The following is a 26751-nucleotide window of genomic DNA, read 5'->3' as shown; positions in this document are numbered from 1 at the left end:
TCCCTTCCCTTTGTTGATGTGTTAGTCAAACGCTTACCCAATGGTCGTCTATAGGTAATTCCGTCTATCAAAAAGTCACACACAGAGACTACTTCATGCAGAATCTTATCATCATTCGTCCCAAAAATTTTCTGTGGTGAATTATCTGATTCACAGAGCATTCTCGATTTCAGACCATGAAAACCTCCAATCCGAACAGAAACATGTTCAACAAAGTTTGGTTAACAATGGCTACAAACTAAACGATATTCGGTCCACCATTCACCGTCACACAAGTCTACACTTCCGACAAGCCAAAGACAGAGTGTTCCCCCTACATCCACGGCTGTCTGCCATACATTCACAAAGTGACTTATCGTGTGGCGAAAATTCTCAAAAAACAATGTCAGGATCATTTTTAAACACCCTGTAAAGTAGTTTATTGCCTACCTTCCCTTGTTCAAGTGATATAGTCTACACAGCTGAAACTGTTCGTTCTATTAAAACTAGAGTATCTGAACACCAACGTTGCATTCAATCTGGCTCTTTCTCACCGTCAGCTATAATAGAACAGCGAATTCTGTTCGGCAACCAAAAAATCCCAGCTAAAATTCCATATTACTATAATAGAATTTAGAAAAATTCGAGACGATATAGAAATCCACAAACACCCTAATAACATCAACAGAGAAACTGTTGTAAATAAATTCTATTCAAGATATGCAAAATACCTATTCCATAGATGTGATTTGTAGATCAAATCCTGATTTTACGTTTAAGTCCATAAAGTTTTTTAAAAAATAATTAAAATTTGGTATGCAAGATAAATTTACAGTATACCTTAGCAAACAAAAATCGAGTGACCAGAAATTTTGTACACACTCTAAGGCTATTCTGAACACGACAAATCGCTGATTAGAATTTATTTATTCATCCCCTCCAAAAATTTTATGACACCATCTTAAAATTTGTTTAAATAAATGCTGTCGTGGTGTTAAAACATGAAAAATAAGTGCTTCTATGTGTGTAGATAATTCAAATACGATTCCGAGGAAATTTTGCATACGGCTTAAAGTTCTCATTAACGTGGTAACTCCCTAATCAAAATTTATATTTAATCCCCCTGATGATGTCACTTCAGAAGTGTTTGAATTAAATCTATATTGCATTGTGGAGAATAGTGTACATTTGCATGTATTTTCTAATACCCCTTTTTGTTTCTAATTCACTGTGAGTACCCGTATTCATATTTTATTTCATTCTTATTGGAAGTTCGGAACTTGGTTACTTATATTCAAATCGGGTTTCGGTGGATATATTCATCGATAAAAATTTCGATTAAACACATAAAGCATTTTAAGAAACATTGACTCACAATGATACAAGGAGTAATCAGTCAATGTTCTGAATAGAAAACCCTTAGTTCTTTGTAAAGCACATTAAATGGACATTAGTGGAGTAAAAATGTGACTAATTTTATTAGATTTGATACGGGACATTTAAATAAAGAGAATCTAAGAGTTTACCCTCATCGCACACCAATTTTGAGGAATACATGTCTAGCCTCCAATAGATTTAATTCAATGTAAATTCTACAAAAAATTTTATCGCTACCTACAACGTGGGGAAACCTAGGAATGTAACAAATTTATCCTGCACAGCTTCGATTCATTCTTTGGTACTTAATAGATAGGCGACCAAATTATGCACCCATATTCTATAATAGAACAAAAAAAATGTTGGAAAGAAAACTGTCAAAGTGCGAATATTCTATATCACATGGGTTGATTTATTTGCAACGTTTGTTATGCATGTTACAAGGGATCCAGTTCTTTCGAGATACGTCTGTAAATTTATAAACGTTTTGTATTGTCTTGAGTACTCACACCAAGATTACCAACGATTAATTAAACCATTATTGTCTATTTAAGAACGTAAACAAGCTTAAAATGTAGCAGATAGCATTTTGCTGTGCCTCATAAGGCAGAACCATACTAGCCGGTATACTTGCTAGTGTGGTTTCCACCTTTACGCTATCAGCTTTGTTTAAATTTCTTCTTTTATATCACAGAATGATACTTTTAAAAAGGGGTGGTTACTACTTGTTTCGTAATTTTTAAATTTTAATTACGTATTTGATATATTAATTTTACTCTTACAGAATGTGCAATTTTAGAAAAATGAGTGTTAAATTAGTTATTTTGTGATAAAAATAGGTTTTTTTTCCATTCTACAAATTTTATATAGGATACTAATAGTAACAAATTTTGGTTTCCTATTCATCTTATGTTTAAGAAAACATTTAAACATATGAAAAATTTTATGGATATCGCATACCAACTGTCTTAAATAAACTAGAAACTTTTTGCAGCAAAATATTTTTTTTACAAATCTGCAAGGCTAAAGTCAAAAAGAAGATTGGGGTAATGTGTTGCAAGTACAAAAGATATTATTTTACACTTAAATTTCAAGCAGCACTTTACAAACTTTTCAGAGGTCGCCAAATTTTTGGTTGGGATAGGTACTCAAATGTTGGTTAGCGTTTATTTACATACTCTTATTCTTCAAAAGAAATTTCAATGGTCAATACAATATGAAGCAATTCTCAATAAATTTAATGTGGCAACAATGTTGGAATTGATAACGTCGGTTTACTCTGTTATTTATTTGAAATGGGACTAATAAGAAAGCTGTTGGAGGTTTGGTATCGCTTGATGAATATGGTGTTATTTTTTCCCGTAGTATAATTTCCCTCAACTTTTTTTTTAAGTTTAGTATTGAAAAAGCGATTAAACTGAATGTATTATACGCTAAAAAACTGCCGGGCTTCGTAACACCTCTTTAAAACGTCGGGTTTAGTAACGGCGGTTGGATAGGTATACATATACGGAAACTGTTAAATGTTTAGAGAACCAATTGTACCAATCAACTGAAATTAGGCACGGGGGTACAAGAGGTTGTACTCTAATTATTCACCAAAAAAAATATTTTTGCTTTATTTGTTTTCCAGATACAAGGCCAACATGTTTTTTTTTGGCACTACTATACAGGGTGACTGCGAAATAAGTGCAAATATTTTAACCACGGCATCCCCCACCCTAGTAGAGCCGAAATATAGAAAAAAGAAATTAAAAATCGAATGGGGCAAAACCCCCATGAACCACCCTCGATACGAAGGCACTGAGCCACCTTGTAAACAGAGTTGGAAAAACGTTTGAATAAAAACGACCTAAACACTTTCAGTTTCAATTAAAAGTACAACCGACTTTTTGCTGCTTATCATTCGTTCATTCATTTACTCATTCATCGTTAAAGGTCAGTGTGAAAGTTTTTTGGTAATTTTGATTCTGACGGATGTTTGGTCCTTGTCACAACGATTTTACATTGTTTATTGGAACAGAAATAAGAGCAACTTAGAATGCTACTACCTTTTTACAAGAAATGTTGAAAATGTTGTCCTTGACTAGCAATACAGGCGTCAGAGCGTCGCAAGAGGTTTGTTGATAGGTAAAAAAACACCGGAGTAGCGGGTGTCACTTTCACTTGTTGAAGCTCTTCGATAATTTCTGGACACTGTTGATTTCCACAAACGAACTGTTTCATCCAACTGATACACATTTATCGAAAACCGTCTCTTGAAATCGTACTTGTTGACGACTACGTGGAGTTCCATCGGACAAAAAGTGAGTTACACAAGGTGGACAATCAGCGGGCTCCAAACCCTGTACTTTGTCAACATGGTATGGATGTGGCCGTATTCTTTTAATGTAGGATGCACTACAAGCTGTGAAAATCCAACTTCTTCTTTCTGTCCTATCACGGCCACGATCGTGAGTTTGAGGTTGAAGGTACCATGATCTCGGAGATGCTGTACCACTGATGCACCCATTACCATATCGACACAATCTGCATGGGAAAACTGCACCATAAACCGATTTCACCGACCGCTCGATGCTAACTGGCCCTTTTCGTGTTTTTCACGTTGCGATTAAAAAAGTGCCTGATAAAGTAACTTTTTTGGTTCTTTAACCGACTCGCTCTGTTCCATTCATTGTAGTAATTATGTAGGTCACAAAACAGTCCAGCGGCGCGTACAACAATTTACATTGAATTTCAAATAATTTTTTCTAGACACTGCTACTACTTAGGACCGTGAATTTTACCCAGTGACATAATCATATTGTGAGCTATTCCCCATTTTTTTTTTTGCATGTATTTCGCAGTCACCTTGTATAATTAATGCATTTTTGAATAGAGCTTTTTTTTTCTGAATCCATTGATACCTCATACTTTCTTTCTGATTGGAATGGTAAAATAATTAAACAATATTTGTTTTTAATTTTTTTTTTAATTTCATTGAAAAATGTTACTATTTGAGTAAAACTTGGTCTTTTGGCACCATAACCGATAAATATAATCATTATCATTAATAAATAATTCAATGCGCTCAGTTTCACTTAGATGCACCATTTCTGCAAAAACACCTTACCTACATGTCAGATTAAAATTATTTTCAAACATAACTATGTCATCTTTCTTTTTTATTTATTCTTATTTAAATTAATTTATTTTGCCGTTTTTATCAAAAACAAAGTATCATTGTGGTACATCAATGAATTCAGAGAAAAAGCTCTTATTCAAAAATGCATGAATTATATGGTAGTGCCATTTAAAATAAATCAAGTTGGTCTTGCATCTCGAAAATAAATGAAGCAAAATATATAGATATATTTTTTCACAAACACACTTCTTGTACCTCTGTACCTAATTTCAGGTGATTTGTCCAGTTGGGTCTCAAGATATCTAAGCGTTTCCATACATTCTAGCGACCTGTATAGTATATACATATACACCTACATAAGAACTCAGTTAAAATAACACCCACCAATTTTATATTTCGTTCAATAAAATCACACGGCGACCCTGAAATATATCTGTAAACCTTTAAAAATAAATTATTACTTTAACTAACGATTGTTATTTTATTAATAAAGCACTCCCTGTTGACACAGGATGAACAAATTAGCTAAAAAAATAAGATACAAATTAATACAGAATTAAATTTAATATAAGAAAGTAAGAGAAACAGTGTAAATATTTTCGGTTGGCCTTTTTTTTGCCGGTCAGCGTATATTAATGCTGACATGTTGAGGTGAATTTGGGTATCTGTCATATCTATGTAAAAATATGTTATTCCCCGCCTCCGCCCCATGTATCCATCTATTATTTCGTAATTTTCTGTTTTATAATTTTCTGCTTTGATTAATTACGTTATGAACTTATGATGTAAATGACCAGTCATCTGTTATGTATTGCACAAAAGTGTTTTTATAAAATAAGTGCTAATTCATAGAGTTTAAAATTGTCAAATAAGAACGATAGTACCTTCTTTGCAGTCGTGCTACAACCCACTCTTGCCACTATCTGCCTACCATCAAGAAAGTAAAGTGTCCCTGAGACAAGGGCCGGTAAAACCAGCTTGGATATCCTCACTTCTCAACCACATGCGACGTAGAGTAGAGCCCCATACAGTTTCAACTTCCAGGTTCGTACTCTGAATATTTAATGCTTTGCAGAACAGTGCTTTTAATGATAAATAATTATTATCTCCGTTAAATAGTCATTACTATTATTTCAATTCAAGCTTAAACTGCTAATTATTTCCTGGGTTTATGCAAAGTGAACTATCAGTATTGAAACAACTAAAATCTGTCAATAATGTAACGATTTCAATTTAACATTGAGTTTTTTTATTTTTCTATATTTGTTAATACTATTATTGTTTTTATTTTTACTATTTTATTTTCAATTACAAACTGCGTACCAGACTCATGCAGTTTCTTCGGCTTTTTAATATATATTTGTGGATAGTGGATGAGTGTAATTCAGGAAAAACAATAGTTTTGTGGCCAGATATTCTAAAGAGTAAATTAATTATATCGAAAACTTTGGATGTAAATATATGAAAATTACTAATTGAAATCCCATTCGAAAGTAACAATCACATCAATCTCCCAAACAATTTCGGTAATTTGTGTCCATGCCTATAATACATGCATATTTTCAGAAATTTTTTAGTAACCATATTGTTTTCAGTTTTATAAAAATAATGAGGGAGATTGCAGTGTTTTTCTGCCAAGTAAATCCACGACTGTAAGGTAATAATTAAAATAAACAGCAATAAATGGTGGAAGGATCGTAATAAAACTGCGTTTTAAATTCTAAAGAAACTTACATTTCGTACCACAATTGAGAATTGAAGTTTAATTTCGTTTCAATGGACAAGAAATTAAAGTATGTGCAAAACGAGTGTTGCAAGACCTCTACTAGATTCCTAAAAACTTTTAACATGTAGCTACGCCACCTTATGAAGTAGATTAAAAATAACTTCAGAATGATGATTTGGTTGGTAAAAAAGTACCTACGTTTTATCTAATTTTACATTTTTTACATTTTTATGTAAAAAAATACGGACACGTTTCCCGTTGCGTAGTTTTCGAAACGGCGTATAAGTACAATTTCTCCTACATTAATCTGGATATATGCGTCCAATACTTTTAACAAAAACGTGTCCAATTTGCGTAACAACAAAACAAACGAAATTGTAATTAACTTATTATTATAACGCATATTACTACATGTACTTACTTACTGCGTTTAATGTAAGTATTTTGCAGTTAACAGCCAAGTTCACGAATTTTTTTCTATAAATGGTATTATAAAAAATAGTCCATTTAAGAATTTTTATTTTTTGAAAGAGACGTTAAAATTAGTGCGCTGTAAGGAAAAAATAACAAATAACTTCAACAATACATCTTTAAAGACATTTCGTGTATGTATGTTATTATCGGTGAAAAACACTTCTTGACAAATAAATAATTTCTACATCTTATTTGCGCCAAAAGCTAATATTGGGGCTGGATTTGCCTTCTATTTTTCTTTTATCGAAATCGTATAACAAACCAACTGCATTCAGAATTTAACGAATCCGGTTCTGTTTAACCACAGGCTACATCTTCGTCTTGCTTAAATTAAATTCAGTTCTTTATTTGTCCAACACGCCCAACAAAGTGTCTGTCAAAGATTAAGTGGGTAATTCTGCAAGATCTGTTGTGGCATATAACGAATGGGTGCTTTTGTGTTTCATAAGTATATATATTTCTCATTACATTCGTTAAATTTTTATGCTGAAAGAAATAAATATTTAAAACTTTAACATACACTTACTGTCATATTCTAGTACCTTATTATTTGACTACGTTTGTTGATAGAGCATTTTAGGAAAACAAGTTTTTTAGTGTTGTGTTACGAACAAAGAAAGAACTCGCACAAATGACTGTTTGTGATCGTGTGGGTGACCGTTCTTCTCTGAAAATAGAAACGAGTTGCATTTAGATTTGTCGATGTGGGTGTGGAAAATGTGACAGTTACACTTCGAGTGACCACAAATATTTTTTCAAACATAGGTACTCTCTTTCAATGTATCAGCAGATTTCATGTATGTACATATCTTATGTCTCAATAATGACGGTATCCTTTTTAAAAATTAATAGTTTGAAAGAACTTACTAGTAATTATGGGTTTGTGAAGCCTGTAATAAGTATGTGATAAATCATCATTATAATTTGCTTGTTGGTTTTTTTTATGATGTTGGTTTTTACGTTGTTGGTGTCGACGAGTTTTATTTTTGTAAGGTTTTTATATTTGTTGTTAAAAAAAAACCACAGCACATTATAATAAAGCGAATGTAATATCTAATTTCATTTGTTTATAAACAACATTATGTTAAAACTTATGTAGGTAGGTATATTCGTCTGTATTGCTTTCCAAAAGTTTCTCAACATAAGACATTTTAGGGACCAATTGTAGCTTTTTTCGAACTCTGTCAGAATACATAAAAAAGGAGTTTGATAATTTATTTAGTCTACAATTTTATGGGTAACCCGCCGATTGTATGCATCAAAATATCGAAGAAATATGCGCATAACATGAACACATTTTTGGTCAAAATGTGCACGTAAATAAAAATATCTAGCTAAATATGCAAAATATGCATATGCAAATAGTTAATTGGAATATGTCTAATAAAACAAAATGACATTTTTAATTACCTATGTTGTTAAAGTTCAGGTCTTGTAACGTTTATTTGCAATATAAGAATTCAAATTAAGTATAACTAAATAAAGTATGTAAGAAAATGCTGTTTACACAGTATGTACTTGTATTTTAGTTATAATTTTTATTAAACCTATTGATTATGAAATGTTTTTTAAAATTTTCCAATAGAAATGATTCGCGCTCTTCACACTTGTCTTAACATTGAAAACGATTTTTCAACATCTATGTCCAGTCCACATTTACAAATTCGCCTTCCAAAATTTTACTCACATGCGACAAGGTGGTAAAACCTACATTTTTTTCTAAAATAGAATTAAATTTCACCTATTTTACTTTGAACATTGGATAGGTTTTGAAAACAATTTGTTACTAACTGAAAAGTATCTACCAGTGCTAAATTGTTACATTGAAGTTTTAAAATTATATCAGCAACTAGAGAGAAAATAGCTGAAATAAATGCCAATTCAGATGGTAGTTCAGTTTTAGCAAAAATTATTTTAGATTCTTTAATAGAAGTAGCATCATCTGACAGCTCATTAACAAATTTCTTAATTGCATTGTAGTTTTTGGTATAAAATACAACTGCATTTAACCATGTTGTCCACCTAGTTACAACAGGTTGTGGTGGTATTGGTAAATTGTGCACAAAATTGTACTCTCAAAGGTAATTCAACAAAATTTAACAAAAATGTTTTTTACATTATTGACTAAATCATTTACTATTGGAAATAAATTTCTAATTTCCTCAGTCACTCCATTTAAATATACCATGAGTTAAACATGTAATATGGATTACGCGAGGAAAAAATATGTTTAAGTTGGATGAAAGTTTACACATGTATATAGCAGCATGAATTAATATGATTTTTACTTCCTGGGTGTAAACTAAAGAAGTATAGTAATCGACAGTTTCGTCCATTGTGACCAGCATAAAGAACTATGTCATCGGTACACTACACACATTTTTCTGTTAAACACATACTTACTAATAATTTTATAATTATGTAGTTTTTTTATTTATTTATTATTCTTATTATTAATTAAAGTAGAGTGAATCGGCAACAAAAATGGATATAAAACAATGGATGAGACCCCCAACGTTTGATCATAGGGATCCACCATTTTGATCAGTAATAATTTGGCATTGCAGGTGAATATTTTTCAAAACATCTTTGTTTTTCAGATTAACTTTTAACTATATATATGTTACAGTTAAAACCCGTTTTCAGTTAAAACGCGTTCTCTCTACTTCAAACTAGTTATTACTAAATACCTTCGCAACAACTAGAATTTAGAATTAATAATAGTAATAATTATTATTTTGGAGGAATTAACTTAAAGCTTAAAAGAAGCTAATCCAGCAATCATTTTGTTACAAAGAACATAAAATGTTACTATTTGACTTGGTTTTACTGTTAATTTTAGCTTTTAAAACGTAATTATAAAATCTGTAGTTAAGATTGTTAACCATTTTTGCAATGCATACATCTAGTGGACATTCTTGGTAAAAAATAATTAATTTGTCATTACTCATTAGAATTACTTCCTAAATACAACACATTAACAGTTTGAGTTAAATGCGCCTTGGTGCAACTTTTTGCTAATGCCGTAGGTACGAACATAATATTTACAGCTTACCGAAAAAATGTATAGACTAGGAGATTTTGTTCTCTGTTTAGAGTATTGCCATAACAACCCTGTCGACTGCTTCCAGAATAAATAATCAAACCACAAAAACCAAATGTCCCATTACTCCCGTTACGAGTTCCAAAACACACAAGGAGAATTTACAACTAAAACTTTTAAACATCTGTTTCTAAAACACCCACAAACACATTATACAAACATAGTCGTAAAGCGTTGGCTCGTTTCCTTTTGCAGTAAATATTTCCACATACGTATAGTCAGTCTCGTTTTCTTGCTTTCGTGAGGCAAATGAAACGTAGCATATACTTTTTTGTTGCAGAAAATGTAATTTGTTTGAATTGTAAGTATTATCAACATTATTCGGTATTAGTTACAATTATTTTAAAATTTATGAGGACCACCTGTGTTATGTGTATACATAACTGGTGTTCAGTTGAAAAATCACTCAAGAGTAGGCGTTGGAATTTCAATTCACACAAACGGCATGTCTTTTCTTATAACATCCATGTGGCAAAAACATAACCTGCTATAAGAACAGACATGCCGTTTGTATCAAATGGTATTCCAAGGCCTACTCTGAGTGATTTTTCAGTCGAGCACCCGTTACTGTGATGTAAGAGCATTGTAAGTTACGTTTACAAGCGTCACCATAATTAATAATTAATTAATAATAGTAATAATTATAATTTTACCGTTACTTAACTTACGGACGGATAAATATAAGTCTTTTTATTTCCCGAGCGTACGCAAAGGAAGTGCTGTAATAGGGTCCATCGTCTGTGTTAATTTTTACTAGAACTATATACCCTCCGAAACTAATAAACCAATTGTTGTCAAATTTTGTACGCGTGTTAGGAATATCGTATATTCGTATTATTGTATAATTAAAAAAAAAAAAAGATTTAGATTAAAAGAGTAAAGAATAATATAAATTTTAGAATTAAATGAGAGTTAGTCACAATTAGAATAGAGTAAAATTCGACACAGAGAGACGGACAGACAGACGCCATACAGGGGAAACGGCAGAACTATTTTTTCAGGGTGTCAACTTGCGGACCACGGTTAGTTGACCCTAGCCGATAAGAAGTCTCCTACATTACATTTTAATGAATTTCGTAATAACGTAGTAGTTCAGGGAAAAAAGATCAGCAGATCTACTTTTGTGAAAAGTGTTTCTCACAAATTTGTAAAAAAATAAAATAATTTTTCAACAAACTTTTTTTTACAAGATGAACCTGTTGGTAGAAAATTAAGAACAATAAAACTATTTGCCAATATGCTAATAACCAGTTGCCAATATCACATAAGTTAATTTACGGTGAATTTCGGTGAAACGAATTAAAATTGAGAAAAGATTTTTGTGTTACATGCTTTATTAACGTGTTCGAAATTATCCGGCATTTAAAAGGATCCGCTTCTTACAAAATCATCTGCAATTCGGACAATGAGCCGCCAGTTGGCAGTTCTGATTACGGCAGGCAACAACTGTTTATGGTATTAAATCTTCAAATTATATGCAAATCTTCTGTCCGGTGGTATTAGGACCATCTGTTAAATTTCCTTACCGGGCACAGAACTGACTTATGCCCACTTTTTCTTAGTCTCGGGATTATGAAACATAGAGAAAACACGAAAGTAGCCATTCGCTGAACCCTATTGTAATACTTTCTTAGCTTATGCTAGGATGCTATTCATAATATACAAACATAATTTAACAACAAACGGTTCGGTAGTTTCAGAAATTCTCTGCCTAATAAATTCGATACAGACGATGGACAGATGGAAGCGGGAGACCCCTTTTTTTCGTACTCTAGAGCCATGAAATTTACGAAGCCCTATCGTAAATAATACACACTCTTGGCTCGTTCTTGACGAAAGAAAATGTTTGGTTGCCTACATTTACAAAAAATGCCCTTTTTAGGTCTTGCTTTAATCAACAATAACTAAAAAATGGATAGTTTAACGAAAAAATAATTATTAGTCCCACGTGAGCAATAATATTATCTACACTGTCAGATTTTTTTAAGCCAAAATACGTTATAGTTTTGGCTCAAAGAGAAAAATAAGTTTTTCTGTTTTTATTTTTTATTAAAAAAACGAAAGCCTTTAATGCAATATAAAAACTATTTCCATGAAGATTTTTGTATCACGAACAAGTAGATATGTCGCACAAGTCTTCAAGTGCTATAGTAAGGATGATATTGGAAGTGGCGTTTTGCCGTATTTCGGCAGATTTTAATGACTGTAAGGAGGAGCCTTAAGTGATACGATTTGTTCAGAGAAAGCATTTAACAGTTTAATACAATTAAAATTTACGTAATTTCTTTGGGTCTTATCCAATCAACCGTAGAGAATGATAAATTTACTGCAATTTCGGGTATTGTAATGATGAGAGTCAGAATTTTTATGAAAGATCTTTAGCTTACCGTGGTCATACTGTAAAATATTAAAACATCAACCAAACTTGTCTAATCATCAGCAACATATGATGGCGTCACCACAAAATTGTACATAGTAAATGGGAAAATAGGTTTTAAATTATATGAAGTAACATACTCCTACACGTGTACTATACGAATCCGTGTTGAGTTTTTACCCGAAACGTCCAGATCTTTGGAAAAAAAAATCAAAATTATAAACCAACATTTTGCAATTTAATTTTGAATCTGCAAAACCGAATGCTTTGAAAATCTTGTAGGTGTTTTAAAGTTATGATAAATATAATAAATTTTAATCAAAATATATTTGCTTATCCCCTGCAAAAAATTGATCACGTCAGCCTTAAATCCCATCTAAAATGTCCCAAAATATGACGAGTCGTTACTTGTGATTTATCATTCCATTCATATTTTTTTAATTTGCTTAAGGTGACAAAAAATTAATGAATGCGTGATTTATTTTATTAATTGAATCAGTTAAATTAATATTTTTTAAATTTGCTTATACTGGGTATCTCAAAAAAAATTAATGACTGAGTTAATTTATTTTATTGATTAAATCAAGAATTGCAAACCTGAATACATATTTTGAAATTTTGCAGACGTTTTGAACTTGTTTTAAGCACGAGGTTTATCAACGTCATCTCCCAATTTTGCTGGATATCCTATCTAAAATCTGCAAAATATGATCAGTCTATACTTGTAATTTATCATTTCAGTCATATTTTTTAGACTTGGTTACACAGGTGGCTCAAAAAAATTAATAATGAGTCAATTTATTTTATTGAATAAATCAAGAACTGCAAAACTGAATATTTGGAGATCTTATAGACGCTTTAAAGTTATTGTAAGCATGGCAAATTGTTAATCAAAATATATCTGTTTATTCTCCCCGAAAAATGGAAAACATTTTTCTGAATAAATCCTACCCAAAATGTCCAAAATATGATGAGTTTTTACTTGTGTGATTTATAGTTGCATTCATATTTTTTAGATTTGCTGAAACAGGTGGCTCAAAAAAATGAATGAATGAGTCAATTTATTTTATTGATTAAATCAGGAACGGCTCACTCCATTTTCCCAGAAAATTTTGGGAATACAATAGTTGTTATTTATTATTTTTTTAAAAATGTTGATGACGTCATCACAAAATTGTGTAAAGAAAAAACTCAACTCGAAAATGCTGGATATGTTTCATTGTACTTTAAGTGCGATGGAAGTTCTGTCGAAATAACTTTCGACCAATTTTGTTTATTTAAAGTTACTTATTACTGGTGACTCAAAAAATTTGTGAATGAGTGAATTTATTTTCCCAAACTTTGGAAATACTACTATTAGCATTACTCTGCACGTATCCAAATTGATATCCATGTCCTTGCAAAAATGTCGATCACGTCATCACAAAATTTTGTAAAATATAAACTCATTTGAATCATATCCGTAGCACGCTTCTTTATATTTACTTTAACGTTCCATAATATATCTTTATTTTAACTTCTAGGGGTTCTCATCAGTAAAATGAAATTCACAAAATCAAATTTTATAATAAAAAAAATATATATCTTCTATTATATTTCAGGGGCGAATGAAGCTCTGTCGAAAGAACATTGGACCATTTTTGTTGTTGTTGTGTAATTATTTAAATATTATTGTGCACTATTTTGCCCTACCTGAGTAGATAAGGCTCGGATTTTATTCAAAATGCATATTTTATAAAATGAGGTATACTTACCAGATAAAGTATTATTGGTGTAGATTACATGATTGATGCGTAAAAACCATAATTAAAATTGAATATTTTGCCATTTCAATGCATATTTCTTCAATGTTGCATTTTTCTGGATATTTGCTTGATTTTTTTTAAAATATGCGGTATCTTTGGAACAGATACTTGCTATTTCTGTACCTGTTTTTCCGATGGTTCAACTCATGTGTTTATGGAATAGGACACGATTTTGAAAAATATTTAGTAAAACCAGAGCTCTCTCTAGACGAGTAGGTATCTTGAAAGTAGTTTACTCATCATTTATTAGTGGATAAAACCGGAAAGAATACCTGCACCCAAATATAAGTCAATTCTAAAAGTATGAGATATCTCATTTATAATTCGTAAATTGTGAGTGAAGTATCTACCTGAGCAGAAATATGGTTACAGTATCTAATAGTCTGTTCAATTGAATAAAAAATTATCCCGAACTTACTTTTAATGAAAATTCTCAGACAGTCGTATTTTGTAAAGTTTGTTCTAAAAATCTTACCGCCTTAAATTCCAGTAGTCAGCTGATTTACGGTATTTGACGGTAACTAATAGATTCACTAAATTCAGTTATTACTTATACTCAAAAAATATCTAACGTAAATGTAGGTAAAATTATTAAAAAAAAAAATTGAAAAATGTCACTGATGAAAATGTAATATGTAGGTATACAACCTTAAATTTGCGTCGTAACATTCGTCGACGTTGAAAGATCATTTTCAATGTTCAAAAATTTTTTAAGTGACAAACGAAAATCTTTACAAATACATAACCTAGAAAAACATTTCATTCTCAACTGATATAATAGATACATTTAATAACGTTTTTCTTAAAACAACATTATTTATTATTATCTCTTGATAATGTTCATTTCTGATGTAGATGTATAAAAATGTAAAGAACAATGTTAATTATTCTTAAGTTTTGTTGATTTTTTATTTGATAGGGATTTGATGAAAGTTATTAGTAGAGCCAGACGGTCGAAATTTAAACGCTGCGAATTGACCCCTACTCCGGCAGGCCAGTGGCTTGCAGGCGACGTTACGTATCGCGAAGAAAATTGCGCGAAAAATAATGTTAACGGTATGTCAGTTGATGATTTTAAAATCCATATTCACGAAATAAGAGTAATAATGATTCTAATAATGTTCAGGTGTCCGTCTCGTTGACAATAAAACTGTTTGTGTGAATTATCAAAAATAATCCACAACTGGAAAGCGCGAAGCGAGCAAGGCAAGGCTGTAGCGATCGGCACTGCGGGCCGTTAGTGGGGATAAAATAAATTTCGACCGCCCAGCTCTAGTTATTAGTCTCTAAATGTAGCATATTTTGATCATTTTTTGATGCATGTAATCCAAGCTTTAAGTATAATTAAGTATTGAGAACGGTAAGGGTAGTTTACTGGTCGAACACAAATGTTTGGAGACACAGCGAAGAGAGACTAGTAATAAACCATTTAACATTCGTGATGCTTACACTACTTTGTGTACCACCAACAAAGTAGAACATTTAATTCATGATTACTTACTTACCGTTCGCGTAAACGGGAAGTAATTCACTTACCGTCGCAGTAGGCCTAGCTAGCAACCAGTAAATAACACTACCGTGAAAACATGCAAAGTAAATAATTTCAATGCAATGGTCATACACAAATAGTTATCAATAAGGCAAGATGTCAATTAAATGTAAATAACCAATGAAAAAATAATTGATGAGAACGTTTTTGCAACCTAACATTTGGTTGTGAAGTATCTTACAAGCAATCATGACTTCGTGTCTATGGGTTAGTCCTAAGTAACAATAAAAAACAACAAAAGTTTACTGACTCGAAAATTATTATCATACTGGTTAGATCCTACTATCTAATTCATATCTTAATAGAACTAAGGTGTTGTATAAATAGTCTACGTGGGGAAAAATGTCTGAACCAGCTACAATTCCCTGAATCGAATATCAGTCTGTAGGCAGGGCCGTATTAATAAATCAGTTTATTGGGGTAATTTGAATTTCATAATTAAGTTAATTCTTTCATGGACAGTACTATAGAGTGTTACCGTTATGTTATAAATTCAACTATTCGTTTATCTTCGTGTTACGGAAGAATTAGCTGAAAAAACAGAGAGTTGCAGTTTTCAACATTTCACAAAACTGTACCGAGCATCGAGTCACATTATTTCCTGAACTTCTTATTTCAACTTCAGATTTTCCGTAAAACAAATTGATATATTTTTAGCATTCTCGGTAGTGATGGTCATTTTATCTTCCTCCCGGATTTAAAAACTGCATTATATACCTAGGTCTAAAGTCAACGCACAATGAAAAAAAAAGAGCTAGGATTTAGCAATGAGTGAACTTGTACGTAATATGTATATATCTTTTTTTTCGCATTCTTAAAAATGCCAACGTCAGCTTGATTTGATATGTGAAAATAAGTGACATAATATGGACAGAACAGTTACTAAAATAGATTATTTAAATCCACGTTTACATGTCAAAAATTCATAGTTATATTGTGGACAGGTCAACTGCCAATTGAAGCCATATCTTCCACAAGTTTATTTGACGTTTCAAAATTTTTTTCACGTTTAAATATCCACTATATTTTTGTTGTTATAGTAATATTGGTGAAGGAAGGAAAAGATGGCTAATATATTTGTGGAAAAAAATTGTGGATAACTGTCGTTAACTTCTTGAGAGTTGTCTACAAAATTATTTTTACACTTTTATTAACATATATTAAAGCTCCTGAACCTTACCAAATCACTCAAAGACAAAGATAGACACGGAAACCTGTATAAAGATAAGACTCGAAGACAATTGCTTTCTTTCTTTCTTTTATGTTCAACGAATGCTTTAAATTTTACATCTTCTGGATCCTTGACACCCGATATTCCGGGTGTCTGAAAAATGGCGGATTAACTGTTCAGTACGTTATGTTCGGGGGTTTCAGGAGTCCCAAAAAATTATAAAAAAGTTCTTTATGATGTACATTACGAAGAAAATGTAATTTTATAAAAGTAAAATTGTCAATACTGTACGTACCTAATGCGTGAATACCTTCGGCTTACTTTCTGATTTTTTAGTAACGATGGTGACTGAAATCCACCATTTATTTTTTAGGACAATACCCATGGCAACCAGTAGTCACTAGTCGTGGTGCATTATTATTAATAAAACAAGTTGTTATTTTTCATTAATAAATATACCAAAAAAAAACATTTCTCATTCGCTCAATCATATTCTCACGTATTGTTGGTTCTTGTTTGTAAACTTTGTCTTTGAGATAGCCACACAAAAAGAAATCTGGCAAACCAAGATCTGGTATTCTAACAGGCCAATTTACCGGACCAGCTCTACGAATCCAGTGACCATTGAAATCGTCCTCAAGTACTTCACGTGCTACCATCGAATAGACAACTATCATGTTGAAACCACATGTTCTGTCGCACTTCTAACCTCAAGTTTTCAAGTAATGTTGGCAGTTCATTTTTCAAAATATCTGTGTACATTTCACCATTCAAGTTGCCTTCAATAATAATGTGGCAACTCATTTTTGATTATCTACAAAACGTGTTTTTTTTTTACTGCAGAATTGTATCTAGAGGTTCTCAGTAGGAGAAATCGAAAAAAAAAATGCATTTCGTTTAATACAGCGTCATTTGTCATGAATATAAAAAAATGTTTTAGACAAACTCCATGTACTTTTAGGCGTAGACTCCGAATCTAATAAAAAGGTTCCTGTTTGAGATTTCAAAGTTGTCCCCCGCCCCACCTACCATCGGGACACGGAAAACTGGGCAGAGGTGTCATACAATTGTCAAAATTTCTAAACCAAGCCTTAGCTACTGATAACCACGCTTTTAATGTTTGACGTATTTGTCATTTTGACACTGACAAAGTATCAATCATATTGATGCTAAAGGTGCATTTACATTGACATTTTTTTAAATGCCAAGAACAGACTGCCCAGAATTCCATGTCCCTCATAGTACAAGGAGAGGGTAGGGGTACTAGTTCTTTGCACTAAAGTATTTCCCCCATGGAATGATTAAATTTTGAATAGGGACATTTTTTTCAGGTTAAAAAAATTAGCCTGTATATGTCTAAAAAAAATGTAAAAAACTGTTCGAAAGTTGTTTCAACAGAATTTCCCTCGCACCTAAAGTAAAATGAAACATATCCAGCACTTTCGAGCCGAGTTTTTACTTTACACTTTTTGTGATGACGTAATCAACATTTTTGCAAAGACACGTATATTAGCTGGGATTGGTGCAGTGTAATACTAGAATTTCCAAAATTTTCTGCAAAAATGGAGGAGCCGTTCCTGATTTAATCAATAAAATAAATTGACTCAGTCATTAATTTCCTTGAGGCACCCCATATAAATGCAAATCTAAAAAACATTAATGCAGTGATAAATCAATCACTAGTATAGATATATATTTTGCACAATTAAGATAGAATTTGTTGGATAAAATTTTGAGGTGACGTCATTAATCTTTGGGGGGGGGGGGATAAGCAAATACATTTTGATTGAATACTTATGATAACTACAACATTTCCAAGATTTCGAAGCATTCGGTTCTACAGTTCCTATTTAACCCAATAAAATAAATTCACGCATTCATTAATTTTTTGAGTCACCCTGTATAAGTAAATCCAAAAACTATGAATGGAATGATAAATCATAAGTATAGACTCATCAAATCTTGGACATTTTAGATACGATTCATTCGGCAAAGTTTTGAGCTGAAGTCATCCGTCTGTCTGTCGTCCCGGATTTTTATTAGACAGATTAAATAAGTACTGGGCCGATTATTAGTCAATTTTTTTATTTATATTAGGAATATCATGTAGATGGAGAAATACTAACCAAAATTTGTCTAATCACCACGTCACTTCAAAATTGTACATAGTAAATGGGTTTTATATCGTACAAAATAACATAGTCCTACACATGTAGTTTATGATACCGTGTCCAGTTTTTACCCGAAACTTCTAGATCATATTATAAAACATTTTGCAATTTAATTCTGAATCTGCAAAAACCGAATGCTTTGAAATGTTGCAGATATTTGCATTCAAAATATATTTGCTTATCCCCTCCAAAAGTTGATGACGTCAGCTCAAAATTTTGCCGAATAAATCCTATCCAAAATATCTAAAATATAATTAGTCTATACTTGTGGTTTTAATACTTTTTGGATTTGCTTAGACAGGTTGACTCAAAAAAATTAATGAATGCGTGAATTTATTTTATTAATTTAATCAGGAACTGCAAAACCGAATGCTTTGAAATCTTGGAGATATTTTTAAGTTATGATAACCATGATCAATTTTTTATCAAAATGTATTTGCTAATCCCCCCCTAAAAAATTGATGACGTCACCTCAAAATATTGCTGAAAAAATCTTAAATGTGCAAAATGTCATCAGTTATACTTGTGATTTATCACTGCATTAACATTTTGTAGATTTGCTTATACAGGTCTCAAAAAAAATTATGACAAAGACAAATGACCCAAAAACTTGATGAATCCGTCAATTTATTTTATTGAATAAATAATAAGAATTGCAAAACTGAATACTTTGAAATCTTGCAGACGTTTTAAAGTTACTTTAAGCATGGTAAATTGGCAAAATATATCTGTTTATTCCCTAAAAAAAAAGATGACGTCATCTCAAAATTTTACCAAATAAAGTCTACCCAAAATGTGCAAAGTATGATCGAGTTTTTACTTGTGATTTATCATTCCATTCATATTTTTCAGATTTGCTTAAACAGGTGGCTTAAAAAACTAACGAATGAGTCAATTTATTTTATTGATTAAATCAGGAACGGCTCACTCCATTTTTCCAAAAAATTTTGGGAATACAATACTGTCAATTTAGTATTACACTGCACCAAGCAAAGTTGATATACGTGTCCTTGGAAAAATGTTGATGACGTTGTCACAAAATTGTGCAAAAGAAAAACTGAACTCGAAAATGCTGAATATGTTTCATTGTAATACTTTCGGGCTGAAGGAAATTCTGTCGAAACAACTTTCAACCAATTTTTTTCACCATAAAATGAAACAAATATGTATGCGTTTAACGCAGTTGTAATCAAAACTTAACGGTCTATCAAGCTCCATTATAAAAATTACGTTACAATAATTATTTAGTAAAATATAGGTTTCCGTCAAGACGCCGACGTCTTATATACAGTGCATCTTTTTTAAAAGTGGCCATAGGGATTCTCATGTTAAATTTTAAACCCCATTTTAACTTTTATTAGGGTGAAAACCCGGAGATGATTTTTGGGGAGAAAATAGCCTTAAGGTTCTACTTAAATTTCCATTACACCTTCTTGCAGTAATTTGTTATTTTGTGCTTTAAAAAATAAAAATTATTTTGATTACAAAATTTTTGTACATCATAGGTTTTGAGTTATCATTGTAACTTGGCATTTTTGACAGCATAATTTTAATTTAATCGTTATTACCTTTATTGCAGTTTTTAGAAAAGAAACAGAATGATGGAATTCAAACATAAATGAAGAAAATAAAAGATAACTTCACTAAAATTACGTTTTTAATGTCCACGATAGAAAAAACCTGTGTTTATAACTGCCGTAAAATTTTCAAAATGTGCTCTTGCCGGGTATGGAGCGATGTGGTAATGGTGCAGCAAAATTTTGTGCAGTTTCTCAGTTGTCGATAAGGCTTTAATGTATCAATCAGTGACCATTTGTACTTTTTCTTTAATTGTGTTGTGCTGTGTGCTGGGGCATGTTGACGAATTTCGGTCACTAAAAACCAGTAATCGAAAGTTAGAAACGTCAGGTAAATGTCTGTTTTTACATGGCTGCCTGCAATATTACCGACAAAATAGCCAAATATTTTAATTTTTTTAAAGAAATATCCTTTAATTTAAAACATGTCCTTTATAAATTCGACGAAAGATAACCCACATTACATCCAGTAAAAATTTCAACTCTAAATTTTTACTCAAACATAAGTTAACATCGGGTATAAAATTTAACATGGGAATCCCTATGGCTACTGTTAAAAAAGATGTACTGTATGCGTTATATTTGGAGCGCAAAAATATTGGCTTATACAGAATTTCAGTGTCTATCCATTCTTAAGCCATAAGGCCGCGGAGTTTTAACTGGAATAAAGACGGAATGAAACTTAACATGGAGTTTGTTGTTTGATAAAGAGACGGTGCCCCGCACCATCACGGCCAATTTACCTACCTATAGGTAGGTACTCATTTTCGGCGGAGGGTCAAAAACCGCCCGTGGGAGCTAACTCGCATATATCAAGTATGCTAAGTTCTATTATAACATGCATGTCTGAATTTTGCTGTGTTGGGGACCGACCGCCTATTCTGCTTATAGGTAAATACGGTCCTGCCTATAGAATAACAAAACTTTCAGCTTTTAAATTTCACCTGATTGCTTTCTCGTTTTGTGACATTAGAACGCATATCTTTATCCTCGTTCAACAAACGAGCGCTCTTCAAGTCAAGGTCTAAAGTTGTTCTTTCGTACAGTTCCTAATTTAAATAAATATTTATTCAACGTGTACGTGTGTAAGACATCATTCGAATACAATTAAATCTGTCACTTTAGCCACCTCAGGAATGTATTGACTTTAATCATAAAATTGCTTCCAACCTGAATATTTCAAATACAGGCATAAAATGGGTTTAAATTATTGAATGCAGAGGTTTTTTTACTTACCGTACGTAAGTAAAAGTCAATTAATAAGTAAGTAACTGCACACATTGTTTTGAAGTTTTATATGTATCTTAGGAATATCGTGTAGACGGTAAAACTATTCAAAATTTGTCTGATCATCCCAACCAGCATTATGATACCGTCACTTCAAAATCTTGCATACAGAACTTTATTGAAATTTTATACAGTAACATCATCCGACACGTGTGGGTTATGAAGCCGTTCATTATTTATTCTAGACCTCTAAGATTTAAAAAAAAAAAATCAAAATTGTATAACAACATTCAACAGTTTAATTTTGAGACTGCAGAACCGAATTCTCTACAATCTTGCATGACAAGTCGACAAATTTTGTTATGGAAAAGCTCACTAGAAATTTACGCAGAGCATGCGTCTTTGCCTGTACATTAACAGTCCACACCGTTTGAACTCTTGCAGACGCGTTAAATTTATTGTAAGCCTGGTAAATTGTTAATCAAAACATATCTGTTTATTCCTCCGAAAAAATTTATGACGGCATCGCAAAATTTTGCCGAATAAATTGTATCCAAAAATGTGCAAAATATGATGAGTTTTTACTTGTGATTTATAATTGTATTCATGTTTTTTAGTTTTGCAAAAACAGATGGGGCAAAAAATCAATGAATGAGTCAATTTATTTTATTGATTAAATCAGGAACGGCTCACCATTTTCTCAGAAAATTTTGGGAATACAATACTGTTATTTTTAGAATTACACTGCACCAATCCAAGTTGACATACGTGGCCTTGTTTTTTCTTGCACTGGTAATACGCTGTGACTACTTTTCTTTTGAGCTGTTACTAGTATTATCCACGTTGATGACGTCGTCACAAATTTTTTATTGGTGAATTAAGAACGAGTAACCCTATTACTTTTTTTTAAGGGGGAAGGGGTAAAAAAATGATTTATGTGGAGAATTACAAAGAAGAATTCATTATATCTTGCTAAGAAAAATCATCCAAATGTTAATAAGTATTTTCGGTTTTAATGTGTCATAAACTCATAAGTGTAAACGTGTCAATGCATAGTTTATGTTAACCAAAATTTTCGTTCCTGAGGATGAGACGAAGGAAGTCTCGAAAGCTTGAACAAAAAAGAAGGGTTTAATTACTTTTATAATAGACTGCAATCCTGAAATATAACCTAAAACTTATATACATAATTCAGATGTACATATATTGCATATAAATATATATTTTTAACCCCTTTAGTTTTTGTAACACGACATACAAATTACTAATGAAGATTGACTGTTTCAATTACATAAACACCGCATTAGTTCCTTTTGTAATTGTGTTAATGACGCATATTTATTGTTACAGGGTATCATGGCCTCATCGCGTACTATATTCATCGTCAGTCAACAGAAACAACATCCAACCAACTGAGACTTCATACTAAAAAGAAATTTAATTAAAAAGAAATTTTAACGAAAAATACCCACATAATTTATGGTGTAAAATCAATAATAAACCACCAGATTTAAAATGGAGACCACGAGATTTGCGATACTCGTGGCACTCCTTAAATTAGTGACGGCTAGTTCGTCATTGTTGTCAAGTTATGATAATGGTAACCAAGAAGAACGTTGCGAAGAAATAACGATCCCAATGTGCATGAGTATCGGATATAATTTGACACGAATGCCTAACGAGCTGAATCATGAAACACAAGAGGAAGCTGGTTTAGAAGTTCATCAGTTTTGGCCTCTTGTCGAAATTAAATGTTCAGTTGATCTTAGGTTCTTTCTTTGCTCAATGTACGCACCAATTTGCCTAGAAGGATATAAAATGCCCTTACCCCCGTGCCAAGGTTTATGTAAGAGAGCTCGTGCAGGTTGCGAACCTATAATGACAAAATATGGTTTCAAATGGCCTGAACGTATGGATTGTGATCAATTTCCAATTTTTGGTGCCTCACCAGATAAACTTTGCATGGATGAGAACAATACAAGTAGTAGCTCAACTGCAAAACCTCCTACTCGCGTAAAACTTCCCAAATGTAGAGGTTCAAAAAACTGCACAAACCCCCCAGGAGACGGAAGAAAGGGAGGCGTGAAAGACTGCAAGTGCCAGTGTCAACGCCCTCTAGTCTCTCTGGGGAGGGACTCACCACAGTACAACCGAAGCGTAGGAGGTCTCGCAAATTGTGCCTATCCCTGCAAGGAAACTTATTTCAACCAAGACGAAAAGGAATTCGCCACGGTTTGGATAACACTTTGGTCGAGCCTATGCGCAGCGTCAACGTTAATGACACTAACTACCTTCTTTATCGAAACAGAACGATTCAAATACCCTGAAAGACCTATCGTGTTCTTATCTGCTTGTTACTTTTTGGTATCAGTAGGTTATCTTATTCGAGTTGGTATCGGTCATGAAGAAGTCGCCTGTGAAGGATCTATTATTCGATATTCTTCTACAGGAGCAAGCATTTGTTCATTAGTGTTTCTTTTAGTATATTTTTTTGGAATGGCTTCTTCAATATGGTGGGTCATTTTATCGTTTACGTGGTTCTTAGCTGCAGGTTTAAAATGGGGTAACGAAGCAATCGCAAGTTACGCACAATATTTTCATCTAGCTGCTTGGTTAATTCCAACTCTTCAAACTGTCGCAGTTTTGATTTCAGGTGCCGTCGATGGAGATCCTGTGTCAGGTATTTGCTATGTTGGAAATATGAACATGGAAAATTTGCGCACATTTGTTCTCGCACCACATTGTATTTATTTAGTGGTTGGCACCACTTTTCTTATCGCTGGTTTCGTGTCGCTTTTTAGAATCAGAAATGTTATAAAGAAACAAGGTGGTGCCGGTGCAGGTTCCAAAGCGGACAAGTTAGAGAAATTAATGATACGAATCGGAATATTCAGTGTTTTGTACACAGTTCCAGCGTCCATAGTAATAGGTTGTCATTTGTATGAAAATGCATTCCATGATGACTGGATGAAGTCTGCAGCTTGCACATGTTCTGAATCCCGGTTAGTTAGTGCAAAAGTCCGCCCCATTTACTCTGTCTTAATGCTCAAGTATTTTATGGCACTAGCTGTTGGCATCACTTCGGGTGTTTGGATATGGTCGGGAAAAACCTTAGATTCCTGGCGTCGACTTTGGAGGCGACTGTTTGGGCGTCCGGATCCTAGTGGAGCAAATGCAGTTTTGATAAAAAATCGACCAGGAAAAACTCCTCCGCAATATGTAGTTGCTGGTACCGGTAGTGCTTCTTTATTAGGTCCTGCTGGTAGTGTTGCATCGGCAAGTCAGCACCATCTTCATCACCATGTTTTGAAACAGCCGCCCTTAAGTCATGTATGACAAGCGGGCGAAGGGGCCACGCCTGTAGTTGTTTCACACACCGCACAAGGTTCAGGACCGTCATTGAGCAACTATGGGCCCATTTGAGTGACCGCCTTGGTCCCTCGCCACTCGGTCACAGCTCTCTAGTCTATTGCGTGCCATCAGTTTGTACGAGGTGGACACTATTCGATTGTACAGACGAATTTTTTTACGTTGTTTTTTTAACTATTTATTTTTAAAAGTTGTATAATATTGAACTTCGGAGATACATGATTACTTTGTCCTCATCGGAAAGCAGGCTTGTCTTTGGGTTTATGTGGACTAAATCTAAGTAACTTTCACTTTTATATATAAATAAACACATAACTGGTATATAGACTTTCTTATTTATTAGACCAGTAAAATGTAAAGACTGTGGTGGCAAATTAGGCTAATTTGATCTGATCTTAATTTATTCGAAATTTAAGTAAAAAATTTAAAGAATTTCAAAAATACGTCGATATTGATCAATTTTTATACTGGTGATTTGTAACATGTTCGACACTGCCTTCAAGTTAATTCATCTTATAAAGTCGTAAAGATGATTATGGTACTAGCATGTGAATGTCAAAAACTAGAAAGTGAGATTTTATATACGTAATTAAATTAATCGGGAATTTACGTTGGTAGTGAATGTGATCAGGTATGTTCTGTGAGTACATTAGTTGAATAAATGTCTTCAGTTGGTACTCAGTTGAAACACTCATCGTAACGATAACGGCGATATTGTACATAACTACGAATATGTACCGTCAGCTTTCGGCATATGTATTCTATACTACTGCGTATTTATACTGTTCAGTATCACCATGATTTGTGCCATGTAATAATAATGTGTAGGGACCATCAACCAATTTTCATCCGAGTACCGAAGAGCGAAAATGTAGAAACATTTTTTGTTGACAGTTTGTAAAATATTATTATATTCTTGTAGTTTTCGAATAGCCGTAGTTTTTATATTGAAATATTCATTGACCCCATTAATCTTTTGTACTTATCTTTGTCTATTTAATCATGTAAATACATATATATCTGTGCAGTTCATTAAATACAGTAAGTGAAATTTGCTGCTAAATGTAAAAATTGAGCCACTTGCAACAAAAAATGGATGAACGATGGATGCATCCAGTGATGATTAGTATCCAAATGCATAACATATAGCTTTATAATAAATTATACATAGTAGGGTAGAACATATCAAGTTTTATATTTATATATATATATATAAATATGCACAAAATTTGTTCTTTTTTTTTATTTATACAACTAAATTGTCACAAAATTTGTGTCTTAATTTACAAAGATTCACAAATTTGACATACAAAATGTGTATATATTTTCACAACTATGTACAGCAATTATTTTGTAATTGTGTATAGTACCTACTCTTAGTTATGTAAACTGTCTGTATGCTTCAAATTGTATACGATTTTAATTATATTTTATTGTTTAAATTTATGTTGGTCTTTATTTTAGTTTCTAAAGGCACCAGTAATCTACCAAATACGGAATCCCACCCTACCTTCCCGATTGGAGTATGTTTCACGAACGGTCCAGTATATTGATACAATATTTTGCTCAATTTTAGTGGCGAGGCGTAATTTTTCTTGCAAGATCTACAGCCGCAAAGTACAAACTGCAATTATAAAATATATGTGTCAAACGTGTCAAAATTAATTATTCATATTAGTACTTTATGCAACTTGTGTTGAAAAGTGAGCATAGCGTAACGAA

The 26751-nt window shown here is 32.5% G+C and overlaps 1 protein-coding gene across 7 annotated transcripts in view; it reads left to right on the top strand.

Moving 5' to 3' along the window:
• The window catches only part of LOC135143095 (frizzled-2), a 140153-nt gene extending 113762 nt beyond the window's left edge, over window positions 1-26391 (top strand). For 4 of the 7 annotated variants that reach the window (XM_064074946.1, XM_064074945.1, XM_064074947.1 and 1 more), the window contains 2 exons: window positions 5376-5524; window positions 23011-26391. In XM_064074946.1, coding sequence (XP_063931016.1) covers window positions 23176-24996 — 1821 coding nt within the window. In that variant the 5' untranslated portion in view covers window positions 5376-5524; window positions 23011-23175 and the 3' untranslated portion in view covers window positions 24997-26391. The remainder of the gene's footprint in view (window positions 1-5375; window positions 5525-23010) is intronic. The other 3 variants (XM_064074949.1, XM_064074951.1, XM_064074948.1) reach the window with 1 other exon arrangement.
• The last annotated feature ends 360 nt before the right edge of the window (window positions 26392-26751 follow it).

Source organism: Zophobas morio, unplaced genomic scaffold (genome assembly GCF_036711695.1).
Source record: "Zophobas morio isolate AGI-343-1 ecotype UQ-CSIRO unplaced genomic scaffold, CSIRO_AGI_Zmor_V1 ptg000058l, whole genome shotgun sequence".
NCBI lineage: Eukaryota > Metazoa > Arthropoda > Insecta > Coleoptera > Tenebrionidae > Zophobas > Zophobas morio.
Note: the sequence above shows the minus strand (reverse complement) of the source record. Positions and strands in the feature narration are given on the sequence as shown.